This window comes from Cryptomeria japonica, chromosome 9 (genome assembly GCF_030272615.1).
Source record: "Cryptomeria japonica chromosome 9, Sugi_1.0, whole genome shotgun sequence".
Classification (NCBI taxonomy): Eukaryota; Viridiplantae; Streptophyta; class Pinopsida; order Cupressales; family Cupressaceae; genus Cryptomeria; species Cryptomeria japonica.
Window position 1 is genome coordinate 564,046,744 of NC_081413.1, and position 18,554 is coordinate 564,065,297.

Sequence of the window (18,554 nt, forward strand, 5' to 3'; positions counted from 1 at the left end):
TTGTCACACTTGGGGTATAATCATCATTAACCATGTAGACGAAAAATAATGCCCTCTATGATGGAAAGGAAAATATTAACAAGAATACTGAAAGTGGATAAACTATTTATAAGCATACAACCAACTCATTCATAGAACATGTATTATCACCTACATGCAAAAATGTTATTTTATGAAGGATGAAAGAATACTTGAATCAATGAAGCATTATAATATCTTATAAGTTGTATTGTATGCATGAAGGTAATCCCAAAGTATAGCCTCATAAGGATTCATAATGAAAAATAGATCAATCACTAAACAATTGATAAAAGAAATAAGAAATCAAAGTCAAATCCTATGTGAAAGGAAATGAAAACCATGAGAAAATGCACTAATTTCAAATCTAGAATGATGAATAAAATAAATTAGTTATATCAAATCTAAAATAGTAAAATTAGAAGGACAAGCCTTAAGGCCAAACATGGAGTGTAGGATTGATCTAGTTCATCAAAATAAAAGGAAATAAAGGAACCCTAATGATTGGAAAGACTTCATTTCCTATTAATTGAGTTCTATCTAGTGCTAATAAAAAACAATTTAATCAAGCCACGTTATTAAACCATAATTGATAAAAATAAATATAAAAAAAGCTTAGATGTTGTGCATATCTTTCTCCTTAGTTTGATTGATATGTTGCTACAAATGTTGATTGTGTATTGGAAAAAAGACTTGGAAAGTGTGCAAATGATTGTGAATGATAAATTTGATGCTCTAAATATCTGAGATGAAATTACAATAGTAAGGATGCACTTTACAAATTTAGATCCTAATAATACAGATTTTCTTTCTACTCTAATACCATAATACATATGCAAAAGCATATGGATTTCAAAGAATCGATGTTGTTCAATTAATCAAGGAGACAAAGCTCCTTTAAATAGAGTTACAAAGATGATGTTTCTAAAAGAAACAATCGTTAACTAGAGGCGAAATTAGAAACAACTTAAATGACCATTAATAACACAAAGAGAAAGATATTATTCTAATACCCTCCCTTAATGGTCATTTAAGTTGTTTCTAATTTCGCCTCTAGTTAACAATTGTTTATTTTAGAAACATCATCTTTGTAACTCTATTTAAAGGAGCTTTGTCTCCTTGATTAATTGAACAACATCAATTCTTTGAAAGTTGTTTCTAATTTCGCCTCTAGTTAACGATTGTTTCTTTTAGAAACATCGTCTTTGTAACTCTATTTAAAGGAGCTTTGTCTCCTTGATTAATTGAACATCGATTCTTTGAAATTTTTTGTTCAATTAATCAAGGAGACAAAGCTCCTTTAAATAGAGTTACAAAGACGATGTTTCTAAAAGAAACAATCGTTAACTAGAGGCGAAATTAGAAACAACTTAAATGACCATTAATAACACAAAGAGAAAGATATTATTCTAATAAGAAATATGTGATCTTATTTGAAAACATGTGTTCCCTTTCTGAAACTTGTAATTTTTTATTTGTCTCCAAAAGATATTTAGCTTGAAACATGTATCATTCAAAAATGCCTTTGAGATCTTATTTGTTAGGCATTGAAGTATACTACCTTCCCCTTTCTACATTGGTCAAGCCCCTATAGATTTATGTTCACAAGATTGAAGACGTCGAGTATTATACAACGTGCCTACATGGAGTTAGAAAATATCTATCCTTGGATGATCATGTAGGCATGTGATTCTATCATGACATGTTCCCTTTCTCTTTGAGAAAGAACATGTGTGATTGAATTCATGTTTGTTCCATATTGAATTGCATATGGTGCTAGGGTCCTAGGGCATGCCCTTGAATATCAGTATCTAAAATCTAATATAGATTATTTTGGCATGCAAATAGATAGTACAAGAAATTGGGACAAAATCATACCAACAAACTTCTCTAGAGATAGAATTGCATTTGCGATTTTTATCCAAAATGTGTGCAAAAAAGAATGATAGTATTGTATATGGTTTCAAACTAGAATGATTGAATGAAGGGATGGTTTCATAATTTTACATGATTTCACACTAAATTATCCCCACATTGAATACTAAACTAATATATCTATCAATGTGACTAAAATTAATCTTAAATTACTATAGAATAACATAAAATTTGCACATTTTAACTCTACACATAAACATTACAAAGATATTGATATAAATAATTCTAAAAAATATCAATCTCTAAATCCCTACTTAGTCAATGGGCCCTTGGTCTACTCGTAAAGTTGAATGGTTCTTAATGAACCCACCAAAGATTAGATCTTGATAAATGCAAGGCTATGACATCATAAGAGATAAGGCCAAGATCTTGCCCACACCCCTCAGTCCAATGACTCTTAATTCAAAAGGTTTGAGGTTAATGAACAAAGCTTATCATTAACTTTGATTTTTGAACACTACAAACATTCCCATATATAATGAGAAACGAGCTCTTCCGTATTCCACCTCTTACCTGTAAAATTTTAGCTTACCCAAAAGCATATTGGCCCAAGCGCCATGGCTGTGAAAAGATGTAACCTTTACCAAGCGCCATGGCTGTGAAAAGACCTTAACCTTGCATATAAAGCAAAGTGCAGTACCTGCTACATCCCGATTCCCGATTTCCTACCATTTCTAGCTCTTTTTAAGCTTCCAAGCTGCACTATTTTTAATGGACGGCTGCTCTGTTCCACAGTTGCCCTTCAAAATGCCTAAATCGTTCACTATAGGAGCTCAAACTTCCACAATGAAAGGTACAGATTAATTGCAGGGGGTTTCGCGTGCATGTTTTATGTCCCGTACAAAATCTCTATCAAAGAAATTTGAACCTCTGCAAGGAAGTTGTATGCTTAAATGGATTAGGGTTACAGAGGAAACTTCAATACCGAAATATACTTGCATTTATTACGATCCTTCAGAATTTCCGGGAATTCTTCTGATTACACAGCCCTCAAAATATGCTGATTGAATGAAAGTTACGTTTATAAATATATAGGATCATACGGCCATCGAAATTGGCCATTATGGTGCCATCCATTCGTCGCAGAAAAAGGAATCTTGCGCATTCCAAAGTGAGTTAGAGAAGAGTCAAAGATTAAATGATAAAATATTGATAATCATTTCATTCAAAAGGAAGGCTATGCAGCGGATCCGAGATGGTTAGGTGTTGGGAGAAGATAGGGGAGGGTTTATTTGGGAAAATATTGGTAATCTGTACAGCCCTGCAACCTGCACACTCTTTAACGCTCTCTCTGCGGAGTCTACACCAGCCATCTCAATTACTGTGCTGTTTTCAGCAACGCGTCAGCTAATTCTACGCAGCAACTGCAAGGCTTAAATTTCATGGTCGTATGAATGTATTCAAAAAAATTAACCTAAATTTGAATGGCTCACAAAAGGTCTACAGTAAATATGTCTTCAGTGTAAAGATCTATTTTTTAAAATTCTACTGTAGACATGTCTTACAGCCTAAAGATCTCATTTTTATAATGAGATAATGTTGGCATCATGTTTTGGGAGAATTTGAAGGAATATACGGGATAGTTGGGTTTGTTCTAATTTGTGAATCACAAATTCTTAATGTTGATCATTATTACTAGCATCTAGATGAGTTGTTTTCAAAAAAACAAATTATGTGATGTTATATGGACAGATCAAATAGACGATTCAATGTATAATTATTGGAGTAACATTATTTCTTTGTATTTTATGATATCTCAATAAAAAGATGATAATGTTGCATCTTATTTGATGGTGTGGATCTAAAACCTTAATAATGAACTTATCAAGTAAATTGCATCTTATTTGAGAACCGTCTGAAATCACCACGTGAGTTTGAGAGGTGTAAAGTTGGGTGGCATCATATTAGTCAAATTTCTAAGCTAGATGATGATTTTGAAGATATGTTGAATGTTCCATATACTAGTTTTGCAGGTAGTCTATTGCATGTGAGAGTCTATACGAGAAGAGACATTGTCCAAGCAATGCAAGTCCTTCATAGGTTTAGGTTTAACCTTGGTAGACAACACTAGAATTATATGAAGAAAAAAAATTATATTTGCAAGAGCTTTTGATTATTGTGTTTTTTATCATGGAGCTGATGATGTGGGCTATTTACTTGATATATAGGGCTTTGTTAATCAAATTGAGTGGGTTATCTAGATAACAAGAGCTCCACGAGTGTTTATGTGTTCATTTTATTTATAATTGTTAGTTAGATGAGTAAGCAACAATCCATAATAATATTGTTGACTACGAAAGCAACATTCACGTAGTTTTGGCACATGCCTCTAAAGAGGCAATATGGCTATATAGATTATGTTAGATTTGAGTGCAAATAGGTGAGGATTTGATATTGGATTTAAAGTGTTATCTGTTTGGAAAAAAAACTAATGTACCTTGCTCATATGAAACATTTTGATGCTCAATATCACTTTATTCATGAGATTTTAAGGATGGAAAAGTAGTGATACATAAGATTCGCACTTCACTTAATGCTGTAGATTATTTCACTAAGTTAATGAGTACAAAGAAAGTTTTATTTGTGCGAAAAGATAATGGCCCTTTCTTCTTCTAACACTTCATTCATATGGATGGGGTTTTTACAGCAATTTTGTCTTCTTGGCAGATAAAAATTTAGTGTTTATAGTATTTGGCCAAATTTTAGGGATGTGTAACAATAAATTTTTTTGTTACAAATTGATAATGTTCATAGAACATTGATTTTGAATTTTTCAAACTAAATTGAATTTTAGGTTTCTCGATAATACAAATCACATTTAAATAGTCACAAGTAATACAAAGCTTATATATGAATATCAAAAGATACAAGACATATTTATATGTATTAATCTTGAGAAATTCATAGTGACTACTCATGAAAAATTCTACATCTCTTTATTTGGATCAAAGATGAGATCCAAACTTGAAATCATCAATCCTCTTTTATTAATCAAATATCTTATGCTCAAGGCTTTGTTGTAGCTAAACTTGTAGATAGAAATAAATAAATTAAATCTTATGTCAATATTTACTAGCTACTCCATACTATTTGAAATGACATCTAAAATTACAAATGTACTTTTCACAAACTCATAATCCTAGTCAATCAACCTCTAATGTCATCCTCATTGGCAAGGGCATGTACCTATACTAGATTCATTGCCTCAAATTATGGCTAAAGAGAAGTAATGAATGATAATTAAATATCAATTATATTATCTTAACTAAATCAATTGAGACAATAAATTCATAATGGTATATTCCTTATCTAATTATACTCGTATGAATGGGATAATTGATGAAATTACAATAGTAACAAATGTGTGTATTCATTCTTATATATGGGTAGGTGCCTTAGCTAAGGTCTTAAACTAAACAACAAGAAGAAAGCTATTTAAGAAAATGTACACAACCTCTAATGTTATCAATATTTAATTATTTAAAAAACTATAAAGTACCTCAATACAAGACATCTAAGGATGACTATCACTAACCCAAGTGCTCATAGACAAACTAGGAGACATCTTTTCAACTTAAAATTGTGTTTTTATAACCATTATTTCTATAAACAAATTGATGAATAAAATATGCCACTTTATTCAAAAAATTACTTACAAAACAGACAAGACCACAAGATTAGTTGATGGAATGGTACTATGTGTACCAACCTATTGAATTTATAACCCTAAAATATATAAGAAACTCACAGTTTTTAATTTATATTTATATCAATAATGAATTTATATATTACAATATAGATTTAAAGAAAGAAATAAGAAATTGTATCTCTATATAAATACCTAAGTTGATATCGTATGTATATGGAAGTAGGTCATTAGTTAATACCATATCCTTCAATCCAATGCGTAAAAGCGGTGAATAGTGTCTCACAACATCATTATACTTTGCACCTCCAATAAAAAATGACCTACAAGAATGATAAAATTGGGGAGAATGTGGAGTCTAGAAGTTTCCTTATTGCATTCACTTATTAGGATAATACCTATCTAGTAAAATTAGATCTACAACATCTTGCTAAGTAGTGCTTCGATGTCCATTTAAGTGATTAAGAGACATTATTATTTTAGCATTTCTCCTTCTAACTTGGAATACTAGTTGTAATAGCATTAAGAGGGGAGGCTCCTTATAACAATATTAGTTTTGGAATATATCAAAATATTAATATCATGAAAGTTTTGAACCTACATAATATCCTAAATGACTAAGGTGATTGATACATGATGAATGGTTTTTTATGCAAGGAGTCTCTGAGGTCAATCAAATGCACAAATGAGCACCCTCTATTCTCAACTAAAGCCTTGAATTCCTTAAACTTAGTGAAAACTTCAAATTTAGAATGCATAAAATAAATCCATGTGTATCTTGAGACATCGTCAATGAAGAAAACATAATATCGAGATTAATCCAAAGTCGCATCCACTAATTCACATACATCCGAATGAATAATCTCTAATGTTCTCTTTGCCTTATAAGTTCATTTAGGAAATGATCTATTCTATTTACCAAACACATAATGCTCAGAGAAATTGTTTATATCAACAAAATAATTAGAAATAGCATTAGCCAACTTTTTATTAAGAATGGTCTTAAAACCTTTTTCACCAATGTGACCCAATCTATGGTGCCACAACATACATGCATTTTCAATGCAAATTACATTGAAAAGGTTTTAAAAGTAGAGGGATTTAACCTAAACAAAGTCCCTATCCGAGATCCTTTATCTATCACCAAACTCCATCTAACCAACCTACAACCAGACTTGTCAAATGACTAATGCATTCTAGAAGCATTCAACTTGGATACTGAAATTTAATTTCTCGCAAAACATGGAATGTGCAAAACATTATCAAGAGTTTTAATCCTCTTATTATTTGTATGTAGTAAACATCTCCCTCCTCATATGATTTGTATGTAGCAAACCACTCCTTTCAAGGATTCATATGAGAGGAGCAACTTCAATTGATAAGGCAAGCATCATTACTAGGCATCAAGTGAAATAAACAAAGCATCAATTTCATCATCATAGGACTTATCAATGGAGGAACCAATATTATTTTTCTTATTCCTACACTCCTTCACATTCCATCTTTTATTGCATCCAACACTATACTCTTTTGAGGGGATTTAGAGCATCCTTTAGACTTATCCTTCTTTTAATCCCCTTTATGCCCTTTCTCGTTGGACATACCTCACACATGCAAGGCATTTTGGGACATTAAAATTTGTCCTCATCTCTTCTAAAAGAAATATTGCAATGATGTTTTTTAGCTTTGACTTTGCATTACCATTATTAATGGCAACAATTAGTTTTTCCCAAGATTTAGGCAAAGAACAAAGAAATAAGATACACTTATCCTCATCTTCTAACTTAACATTTATTGATGCAAAATGACTTATAATCAAGTTGAATGCATTTAGATGATCCAAAATTGAGTCACCATATTTCACCTTTTAAGAATGCAATCATCTTTTGAGATCTAATTTATTGGATAAACTTTTAGTTTGATAAATATCACCTATCATCTTCCACAACTTGTATGTGGAGTTTTCTATCAAGACATTCAAGAGAACTGAATTTGTAAGACAAACAAATGGTTCTCTATGCCTTCTTGTCCAACTTCTTCCAATCTTCATCAATCATTGTAGTTGGCTTTATTTCTTGTGAAACTAGCAACCACTAATCTCTCTTTTCCAAGAGATCCTTCATCTTCAATTTTCACATCTCATAGCTAGTGCCATTGAATTTCTCAATATCTTGGCAAAAGGTATTGGTCATGATTTATAATCCTCTTTACAAATTTGCAAAAGATAACAAAACAAAAGCTCCCATTGCAACCAAAAAACCTTCAACACTTGAGAGAAAAGTGTCTCCCTCTCCATGGGACTATCAGCTCCAATCTCAAATGTTGAAAAGAAGGTGAAGTAAAGTCATAATATTAACTTATGAATGTAAATGCAAATTTGAAAAGTAGATTGCCAAAATGAGATTATGTGATTGCACATTAGACACTAATAGACAAATCAAGAAACCATAAAAGACATCAAATTTACATGGAGAAACTCTTTCAAAATAAATTCACACAAGAAAGAGGACAAGTATATTATTAATCTTCAACAAAGAGATGTACAATAATATACTTATTACTATCCTCTAATCAACATGGCAACAACCTATTACCTTCAAGAACTCAACATAAAACTACCGCCTCATGGCTCGAATTGATAGAAACTTGTGGGAGGGAAAACCATTGTGGTAACCTACAACAAAAAACATGAAACCACCTAAAAAAAACCCATGCCTGAAATAATGGACAGCCAATAGACATAATAATAAAATAATAATATTCAAAAGGCTCCAACTTGGGCACCAAGCCCATAGCCACTCAAGTCTTTGGCTTCTTGAATGCTTTGTAACTTCCCAATGACTCTTTTTTATCACAAAAGAGGATGAGCATTAATCTCCCAAACTTGGGCGCCCATGTCAAGACCTTTCACATTCCCAGAGCGGACACCTAGAAAAATTAACTCCTCTTTAAGCCTTGTAACCATCACGAACACATGCTCACCTCTTTGAAATTCAATTACAATTTACCATAGGAAACATTTAATGTTTTTCCTAGCATGTCCCCTAAAACACTTTCCAAGGAATATGGAGACACATGAATGACATAGGAATGTAAGGTTAATGTTACCTATCCTAACACATTCAAAAAAGAAAGAAAAAAACAAGTCCACAGAAGCCTCATTGGACATCCCAACCACCTCTTTCAAGAATTTGATTTTTTCCTACAAGTCTCCATATCACAACTAATAACTTCAACCACCTCTTTCAAGAATTTGTTTTTCTAAGGTGGTTGCTTTGGAACCACGGGATCCAAAGGCATCCCCTTCGGTTGTCTCTCTTGGTGGGGCTGTTGAAACTGTGCATGTCTCCTGATGTCTCTCGTGTGAAGAAGACTCGGGAGGCTTCTTCTGGTAATAATGATTTGGCTAGTACTCTTGTTTTTACCAAATCTGCTGACTTGTCTGTTGATGTTGGGGTTTTGTCGTCTGCTGGTTCTGGTGAGGCTGTGTCTGTCGGACTGCGGCGGACTAGTGATGCTAGGGTTTTGTCTTTGTTGTCTGTTGGTTCTGGTGAGGCTGAGACAGTGGTTGTTGTCTCTCTCTCGGGATTTTGGTGTGCTAGATTGGCATGTTAAGGCAGTGCATGTGGAAGATGGATGGATTTCTGTTAAAGGCAAAAAAGCTATGTCCATTAAGCCTTCTTTCGATATGACTCTCTGATCCCATAAGAGCAATTCTAAATGTAAACCTTAATGGTTCTTGGGTAGGTAGGGCATGGTTTTTGGTTGGTTGCAGGTTGTTCTTTCTATAGCTTTGTTGTTTTTGGTGATGGGTGTCCTTTTTAACCATGGTTGTCTGGTGATTTCATGTTCCTTTTATTCGGATAACTTTCTAGTTGAGGTTTCCAGATCCTATCTTTTTCTAGTTGTAAAGGGTTTCGGGTCCCTTCAAAACCCTTTTTTCCCGTAATCAAAAACTAATATCTTTGACCGCAAAGGGGACCCATGATTCATTGTGTGGGGGAAACATGATTGGCCACAAACAATTGTTAGTGTGAAACCCCAATCTAGTGATTGCATTCTCCAAAGCCTCATGAAACCCACCAGGACAATTTGAAAAGAGCAGAGCTTCCAAACACTTACGATAACAAAATTGTCCTCCTAGAGATCCAACATAACAACCACAAACATAGAGGTGATGTTTGTGTTTACACGATATATGTGAGATTCCTCAAGGAAAACATTTATTAGCACCATTTTAATCACATGTTAGGAAAAACTATATTAAGAATTCTTCTTAAACTTTATTGTCTCCCTAAAAGAAAGCTACAACCTATTTGCAAAGAGGCCAACAATAGAATCAATGGTAATAAGTGGAAAAGAAACCCAATCATGCTAGTATTTAATGTCAATTGTTTCTAATATGGCACATCTCTGAAATAATTGAGTTGTGTGATCCTTTTTACAGCAATCACTCGCCTCCATCAAAAAGTCTTTTCAATATTGACTCTTAATAAATTTTGGTTAGTTCCAATTAGAAGAGAAGATTAATGTTATTTTTTAAAGATCTCTCACTGACAGATTAAATTACAAACATCAAGTGTCAAAGTAGACATACATCAAAGACATCAATATTCAACCCATCAATATTTAATTCACCACAGGCCAACAAAGTTGTTCAACTACAAATACATTGAACACTTCCCATAGACTTGTTGACACTTTGTCTTTATTCTAAAGACTTTATGTAAAAAAAGGCTTGTGTCAAAAATTCAACCCAAAATAGAACTTATGTCATTGATCAGGCGTGCGTCATTCAATGATGTATATGTAAATCAATATAAAATATAATTTATTTTCCAACTCCGAATTTTCATGTTCGTTGCAACCAAAGTCCAATAAAGCTATTCAATTGTCAATGCATTGAGCACTTCCCAAATACTTGTTGACTGTCAAAATTTGAACCAAAAATAGAACTTATGTCGTTGATCTATGATCATCTAATAATGTATATATAGATCTATTTGAAGTTATAAATTTGCACCAAGTAACTTAGCATAATCATTTTTCATTTGATATTTTCATCACCCACATTATGATTTTTCATAAACTTACCAACATATTCGCCAAATAATTAATTTTATTGTTTTGAATATTTATATAATTAGCCACCAAAGTTATTTTAATTTTTGAATACAAGCATAAAGCAAAAATATCTAATTTTTATTAGTTCATAAACGATATTATTTTATCTATTTCAATACAAATATAAATCACCAAGATTTCCTATAAATTTTTAGTGATTTAAAAAAATCGTCAAAAAAATGAAAAGATTCACTAATAAAAATTAATGTCTTTTCAAAACAAAAACAAAAAAAAACTTTTAAGATTTTATATTGTTTTTAGAGCAAGGTTTCTCAAAATCATCCCTGAAACTATCATTCTAATGGAAAAATGTGCCCAAACGATTACCTTATAGAGCTTGCACAATATCACCAATAGATAAAACTCTCACCCCATGCCAAGAAATCACCTTCTTATTGATTTGCCTAAGCATGCCCATCAAGTGTATGTTCAAACTCTGAGTTAGCATTCACATCCACACCCATCAAATGTATGTTCAAACTCTGAGTTAGCATTCACATCCAATCTCAACTACATACAAAAATTCAAATAATCCCACAAATCCTCTTTCATCCATAAAAGCTTCACTAAATAAATCTTTGTTATATCACCTTCATCCACAAGAGTAGTAAACAATTCCCTTAATTTCGTTGCTACCTCTTAAATTCTCTCATAAAACATTTACTTTACACCATTCCAACATTCCAATGATGATGCCCTCTATTTGCATTAAATACCCCTTAGAGCTGCCCATTATTCCAAAGATAATCTTTATATCCTCTTCTAATTTTTATCCCTACAGTATAACTTATATATGTTATGAGTACCACTCTCAGTTCCAATTATTAGACCATTAGAAGGTTTGATATTTCTTAAGAGATAGACTATAAAAAACCTAAGAAAGATTTATATGGTGACAAATATATTCACACAATGTGCTTGTTTACACGCATCAGTGTTAAAAGCTTGAATGGAAACAATATTGCATTGAGTACCAATATTAGTAGATATCAACATCATGAATCGAAACAACATGTGGTCCATGTTTGTGAACATCTGACTATGTATTACCTTGTATTTAGAAAATGTTTAGGAGAAAAATGCAAAACTTCACCCTTTTCCCAACTTATTTTTAGTAACTTCAGGCATTGTCGTATGTATGATGTTCAATGCTCAATAGGGCATATTTTGCACATAATCTGAATCAAACTTGAAAACCTGGCAGCCTTTAACCCTCCTAGCTATCAACACTGATTTTTAGGGGCACGTGAGAATACTGTTATCATTGTGCAAGCACCCCCAAAGTGGTGTGTAATTTTAGAATGTGCTTTTGCTGCAATCCCCATCAAGCAGTACTTATGAGCTCATAATCCTTAAGACTTACAGTACAGGTGATAGAAATTGTTACAAATATGTTGCTTTCAGTCGTGGTCTTTAGATGGGCAGAATGTTTCTAGCTACGGCTCATAGGTGGAATACCATTCCACCAAGCTAAGTGGAATATCTAGCTTGGGTATCACTTATACAAGTGAAGCCAAAAACTTGTTGCCCTCCAAGAATTACAAGAGAATTGTGTATGACCTCTAATTTTTTTATCTACAATTAAGGTTTGGAGATGTTTTTCATCACACAACTCACCACATCAGCTTGTCTAGAAAGATTTTCTTAAATTGTATCATGGAATCCTCTTATTGAACAAATCGTTTGTTGTTAAAATATCACAAATTTATTTAAATTAATATTTATATGCAACCTAATTGTCTCAATACTTCTTGGTGACCAATTGATGACCATGAATCTTTGTTATCTCTAACCCTTATGTCAAACAAAAATGACACAATAGTTCGACACAAAATATTATTTATAATTATAAAAAACACCATATTCTTATCTAAAATATAGCTTGTAATCAACTTTGAATAATCGCAAAACCTTTTGATAACTTATTAGAAGTGATGGTAACATACAAGATATTTATTGCACTCGCGTTTTACACTTGTTAATGAATGTATTTATGATTATTTTATATGACATTGATAAGTTCTTATGTGGTCAACAGTGGGTCCATGTTGACAATCATTTGATCGTTTGTTGATTTAAATATAGAAAAATTATTAACACTAAATAATATAAATATGTTGTGAGACTTCATCCCATAACCACGAATACTATAGCAACAATAGGACCCTGCCCAACTATTGGACCCTCACCTAGAGTGAGAATTCAGTTAATAATAGTGATTCTCTTTCGGTAGTATTTATGGCTTCAAGTTGTGTTATGTTACCTGCTAGGACTTCTTGGATGTTTGAATTTCTGAATATCTGCGGTGGTTTGGAAAGTCATAGATTACCTATAGTAATGCTTCAGAAGCACAAACTTCACACTTTTCCTGTATTTAAAAAGAATTATTGTTATACAAATAAGAAACACACAAGTATTTTCAATTTTGATACTCCGAGAGCACAAAGTTTATTTTTTCGTGTATTTAGACAGAAAGGTAAAAAAACAAAAAGAAAAACAAAACAAATGTCAATGCAATAAAGGTGAGCAGTTATCATCTTATCAAACTGCAAAGGGTAACCACTTCACAGTTACTCTCTTACAAAGCTTCAATGGTATTCATTCACTTATTTCGTAAATGATCTATTCCTGCAATAAGGTCCAGAAACATGTTCCCAGATATTTTGGACCTTTAACTAAGCCCTTCACTCACTATCACGGTTTGTTATCACAAGAAGAAGGTACCAACAGAACCTGTCTTTTTCATAATGAGGTCTTAACTCGTGTCTTTTCCCGAGGTGGACAGCCCAGCCAAGACTTCATTGCATCATATGCAGAAAAGCCAATGGCCACTGAAGGGACAATCTAAAAAACACAGCAGTGCACCGTATTAATCAGACATAAATCAAAAGGATAATTTGATTTCTAAATGAATAAATAAAATGATGCACCTAGCATGAAAAAATGAAAGCTGAAACAGTAATCTGATATACAATTTACAAATATATAAGCACAGTGGCAATACATTGTGCTGCAATTTCCAAAAGTAATTGCTAATAATCAAAGACCGAAAACAAGATTACCTTCAAGTAGTTGATGCTCAGACCTGCAAACATCTGTCTCCATCCTTGTGTTCGAATAATGATAGCCAGTCCTTTCATCATTCCATTAATTTGGGGTTCTGCCAACTGAAGGGAAGTTGTATGGCCTTGACTAACTGGTATTCTCTGTACCTGAGCACAACCTCACAAAACAATTGTGGCAAAGTGGTGATTCGTAATGGATATACTTTTTTCGCTCACAAGAATTATAGATTTTAAATGTACCACTCAAATTATTCAAGAAATCTGAAGACAAATCGTTCAAACGCTTTACCAAGAGAAATCAGATAAAACCATCAAAAGTTACCTGCATTTGACGTCTGACAACATCCACTGGATAGGTAAATGTTTGTCCCAACAAACCGGCTAAGGCACCGCAAGCAAGCTTCATTGCAATAGACGTTTGATGTTCCACAGGCACACGACTCTTAAGCTCTTCATATACATAAAATTTTAATCCTGCATAAGGAAGGATTCCAAACAGTGTTGGACCTGAAAAAAGAATAGTTTTTTGTCAGCACTCTAAATCTGCTAACTGAAATGGTATAAATGCTTTTGGCTCTCATATTTCTAGATTCCTAAACTACTTGAGGAAATCTATATGACTTGAAAAAATAATTGATAAAATGCATTCAATATATCCCTTGCTGTCTCTATTATCTTCAAAAAAGACAGGCTAAGGGTTACCACAAATGATATCTGAATATATAATGAGACTATATCAACTTCAAGCAACTTCTGTTTTCGTGGTGAAGGTTCACAGAGTAATTTATTGGTTTACAATGTGAGAGTTGACTCCATGCCAAGTGCATAAACAAATGATGATAAATTTTGCATGACACTGTAAATGGAAGGTGAAGCCAAAAATTTCTCTTCTAAATTTGGATCCCCCACAATTTGTAGACTAATTCAGTTTATAGAGTGTTTCTCCAAGTTTTGGGTGCACAATTCTTAAAACACCGTTTTAAAGAGTGTTTTTCCAGGTTTCGGAGCAGGGTTGAAGTTCGGGCAATGGCAAAAAGCTTCTGAACATTGAGGACAACAAAGAGACAGTTATTAAAATAAGACAAAATCTAGAATTTGAATTCTTGAAATGCAGAAAAATTATAATTACTTTAAACAAACTAAATGAAGCTAGAAAATTTAAAATTAAATACAAAATTCAATGCATTGAATACACAGTTACAAATCATTGATCCCAAAATCTATCCATCATCCGATGATGATAATGTGAAGCATGATTATTTTTTAAATCTGAAACAAGTGGATATTGGAAGCATGGCATATGACGTGTATGATGTGTATAAGTCAGTGTTCTCTGTGAACATGTCCCTAGGACCTAACTGTATGTCCCAGACACCTGGAATATTTTCAGGACAAAGAAGAGGCATCAACCCCTCCCAGTTCCTCCTCCCCCCCCCCTCCCCCCACTTTTCTAAACCTTTCTGAAGCATCCCCTTCCTTTTTGCAGAAAATGAGGATGCCAGGCATCTCCTAGTTGTCCCAGGGTTGTCATGACATTCCCAGGGTTGTCATGACATCCTAAGGCATCCAAATTGTACAAATAAATAAAATCCTAAATAAGGGCCCACCAAGGCCCCCTAACTCAAAATAACCATGTCCATGGCTGTTATGTATTCACCAAATGAGAAGAAGTGGAAGAGGAAGAGAAAGAGGAAGTAAAACCTCCAATTTCTCAGCTTGTTGCTAAGTATGGGTACACTGCAACATACATGATGCAACATCTTCTTTTTTGGTATCTCTCATTTAAATCATGCTTCATAGTATGTCAACGATTATCAGTATATCAGATGATTTAAAATCAATAAATCTAGGTTACCGGGTTCGCCCCTGGGACGCCCTGGTACGGGTCCGGGTTCGACCGGGTCCGTGGTACAGGTCCGGTTCAACCTGGGTTCGACCAGGGTTCGAAAAACCCAAGGTCGAACCCAGTCCAACCCGGGGTCGAACCTGGGCGGACCCAGTCAAACCCGGGCGGCTGGGCGGCCCCCAGTCGAACCCGGGGTCGAACCCAGTCGAACCCGGGCGGCTGGGCGGCCCATAAAGTCAAAAAAAAAGCCAATTTTTTTTTTTTTTTTCAATTCCGCCTTGTAAAAAGTGAAAGTTACAACCTAAAAAACACTTCTAAAACATTTTATTGACTCATTTCACCTCATTTGTGTTGCAAACAAAATTTTTATGAGAGCAGGTTGAAGAAAGGGTGAACAAAATTTGGCTTCCAAGATCAAAGAGGAGGAGTTGAAGACTGATTTTAGAAGCTTCAACAAGTGTTGCAGCATCATTTCCATACATTTTCAAGCTTCCATTGGCTGCAAGAGGTAGGTTTTTAAACATTTTTTTCCAACTATTTTTGTTTCACAAATTGTCAAACATGAAACTTGAATTTTTTTTCATTATTTAGTTTTTGTTTTTTAATATGTTTATTTTATTTCTTGCCATAGGAACTAGAATGACATCTACATCTTCCTCCATTGGCAATGAACAAATAATTGCAAAACAAAGAAATGATCCAAATTCTCCCTTATGGAAATATGTGGACATTATAAAACAACTTCCAGGAGGTGGGGGATTCCGTTGGAAATGCCATGGATGTGATATTGAACATAATAGTTCATATTATCGGGTGGTAGGCCATTTGTGTGGAATAAAAGGAAGAGGCATCAAAAAATGCCCTGGAAAAAATGGTAAACCTATACCAGATGAGACAGTGATGAAATATATTAGGGAGCATGAGGCAGCAGAAGAGAGGGAAGCCCATAGATTGAACCAAACCGCATCAAAGAAAACAAAGGGAATGCAAGGCCCTTCTAATCCCAGTATTGTAGTAGAAGACCACCCCTTTTTTGCCACAAATGAATATTTAAAGTGAACCACCCTTGACACGTAAAAGAACAAAGGGGCCTTTAGAAACCGCATTCCAAAATGAGAGTAGAGACAATGCTGATCAAGATATAGTAAGGTGCATTTATGCAAATGGGTTGTCATTCAATGTTGTTCGCTCCCCATATTGGAAGCAAATGATAAAAAGTGTTAATGAGGCACCAAGAGGGTATAAGGGCCCCGGTTATGAGAAGGTATGTGGAACATTATTGGAGAAAGAGGTGAAGAGGGTTGAAGATGCATTGAAACCCCTAAGGGATTCATGGGTTGAGACAGGTGTAACAATTGTTTCAGATGGGTGGAAAGATGCTAAAAACCATCCCTTGATCAATGTCATAGCGGTGTCCCCTAAAGGGGCAACGTTTTTTAGAGTTGTGGATTGTGAGGGCCAAATAAAAGATGGCCAATTTATTGCAGAAATTCTCATCTCTGCCATTGAGTCTGTGGGACCCCGCAATGTTGTCCAAGTCATAACGGACAATGCAAAAAATTGTAGAGCTGCTGGTTTGTTGGTTGAGCAACGCTATGATCACATCTTTTGGACACCTTGTGCGGTACATTCACTCAATCTTATGCTACAAAGGATTGGGCAAAAAATAAAATGGATCAGAGATGTGTATGCAGAGGCTGAGGACATCCAGATGTTCATCACAAACCACCACATGTCTCAAGGGATTTTTAGAACCTATTCGAATTTGGAGCTATTGAAGGTAAGTGAAATAATAATTTAACTTTACATTTTCTGATTTTTTTGAATTTTCAATGTTAATAATATCATTGTGTAAGCTATATTGTGTATTCTTCTTTAAAGTTTGGCTTTATTTTTTAATCATTTGGCATTAATTTGTGTTATAGGTTTTGTTGAGACCCGTTTTGCATCAAACACAATCGTCTTAAGACAACTTGTGAAAGTTAGAGTGGCACTATGCAATATGGTGATCAGCACCAATTGGACTGTATGGAAGCAAAGTAGCACTAAGAGGGCAGAAAAAATTAGGGATAGAATATTGAATGAGAAATGGTGGGATCTTGTTACATATCTCCTAAGTATCACTGAGCCCATCATGAGCATGATTCGCTATACAGACATGGATAGGCCTTGCATAGGTGAGATTTATGATGGCATTGATTCAATGCTTGAAAAAATAAAGGTCACTATAAATGAAAAAGAGAATGATCCTCAGAAGAAATTCTTCAAAGAACTGGAAGTAATTATTGTAGAGAGGTGGAATAAGATGACCACTCCTTTGCACCTTCTTGCCTATGCCTTGACACCTAAGTACTATAGCAATCAGTTTCTTGATAAACCAGGAAGGATTCCACCATGGAGAGATCTAGAAGTATCTGATGGGTACAAGGCAGCATTTCTTATACTATATCCCGATGATGATTTGCAAGATGCTGTTACAAATGAGTTCATAGAATTCGCAAATGGGAATGGTCTAAGTGTTGATGCACTTCGTCATAGATCCAAGAAAGATGCTCATAGCTGGTGGTACTTCCATGGCACATGCTTCCAACACCTACAACCCCACGCTATAAAAGTTTTATCACAAGTAAGTTTAATTAATTCAAATTTTAAATTTACAAGTTTTAGTTTATTTATAGTTTACTTTGTCTTCATAGGTTGCTAGTAATTTTATTTTTATTAATGTATAACTTTAATTGTTTACTTTGCCTTCATAGGTTGCTAGTTCATCTGCTTCAGAAAGAAATTGGAGCACATACTCTTTCATCCACTCAGTAAAGCGCAATAGGCTGCTATCAAAAAGAGCAGAGAATTTAGCATATGTGCATTCCAACCTACGTCTTCTTTCACACAAACAACATGACTACACACAAGGGGAAAC

At 34.0% G+C, this 18,554-nt stretch overlaps 1 protein-coding gene across 3 annotated transcripts in view; it reads right to left on the bottom strand.

The window, feature by feature from the left end:
• Window positions 1-13,235: 13,235 nt before the first annotated feature.
• LOC131058160 (mitochondrial carrier protein CoAc1) overlaps window positions 13,236-18,554 on the bottom strand; it is a 35,555-nt gene continuing 30,236 nt past the window's right edge. For all 3 annotated transcript variants that reach the window (XM_057992134.2, XM_059210895.1, XM_057992135.2), the window contains 3 exons: window positions 14,111-14,295; window positions 13,786-13,935; window positions 13,236-13,567 (listed from right to left, as the gene is read on the bottom strand). In XM_057992134.2, coding sequence (XP_057848117.2) covers window positions 13,466-13,567; window positions 13,786-13,935; window positions 14,111-14,295 — 437 coding nt within the window. In that variant the 3' untranslated portion in view covers window positions 13,236-13,465. The remainder of the gene's footprint in view (window positions 13,568-13,785; window positions 13,936-14,110; window positions 14,296-18,554) is intronic.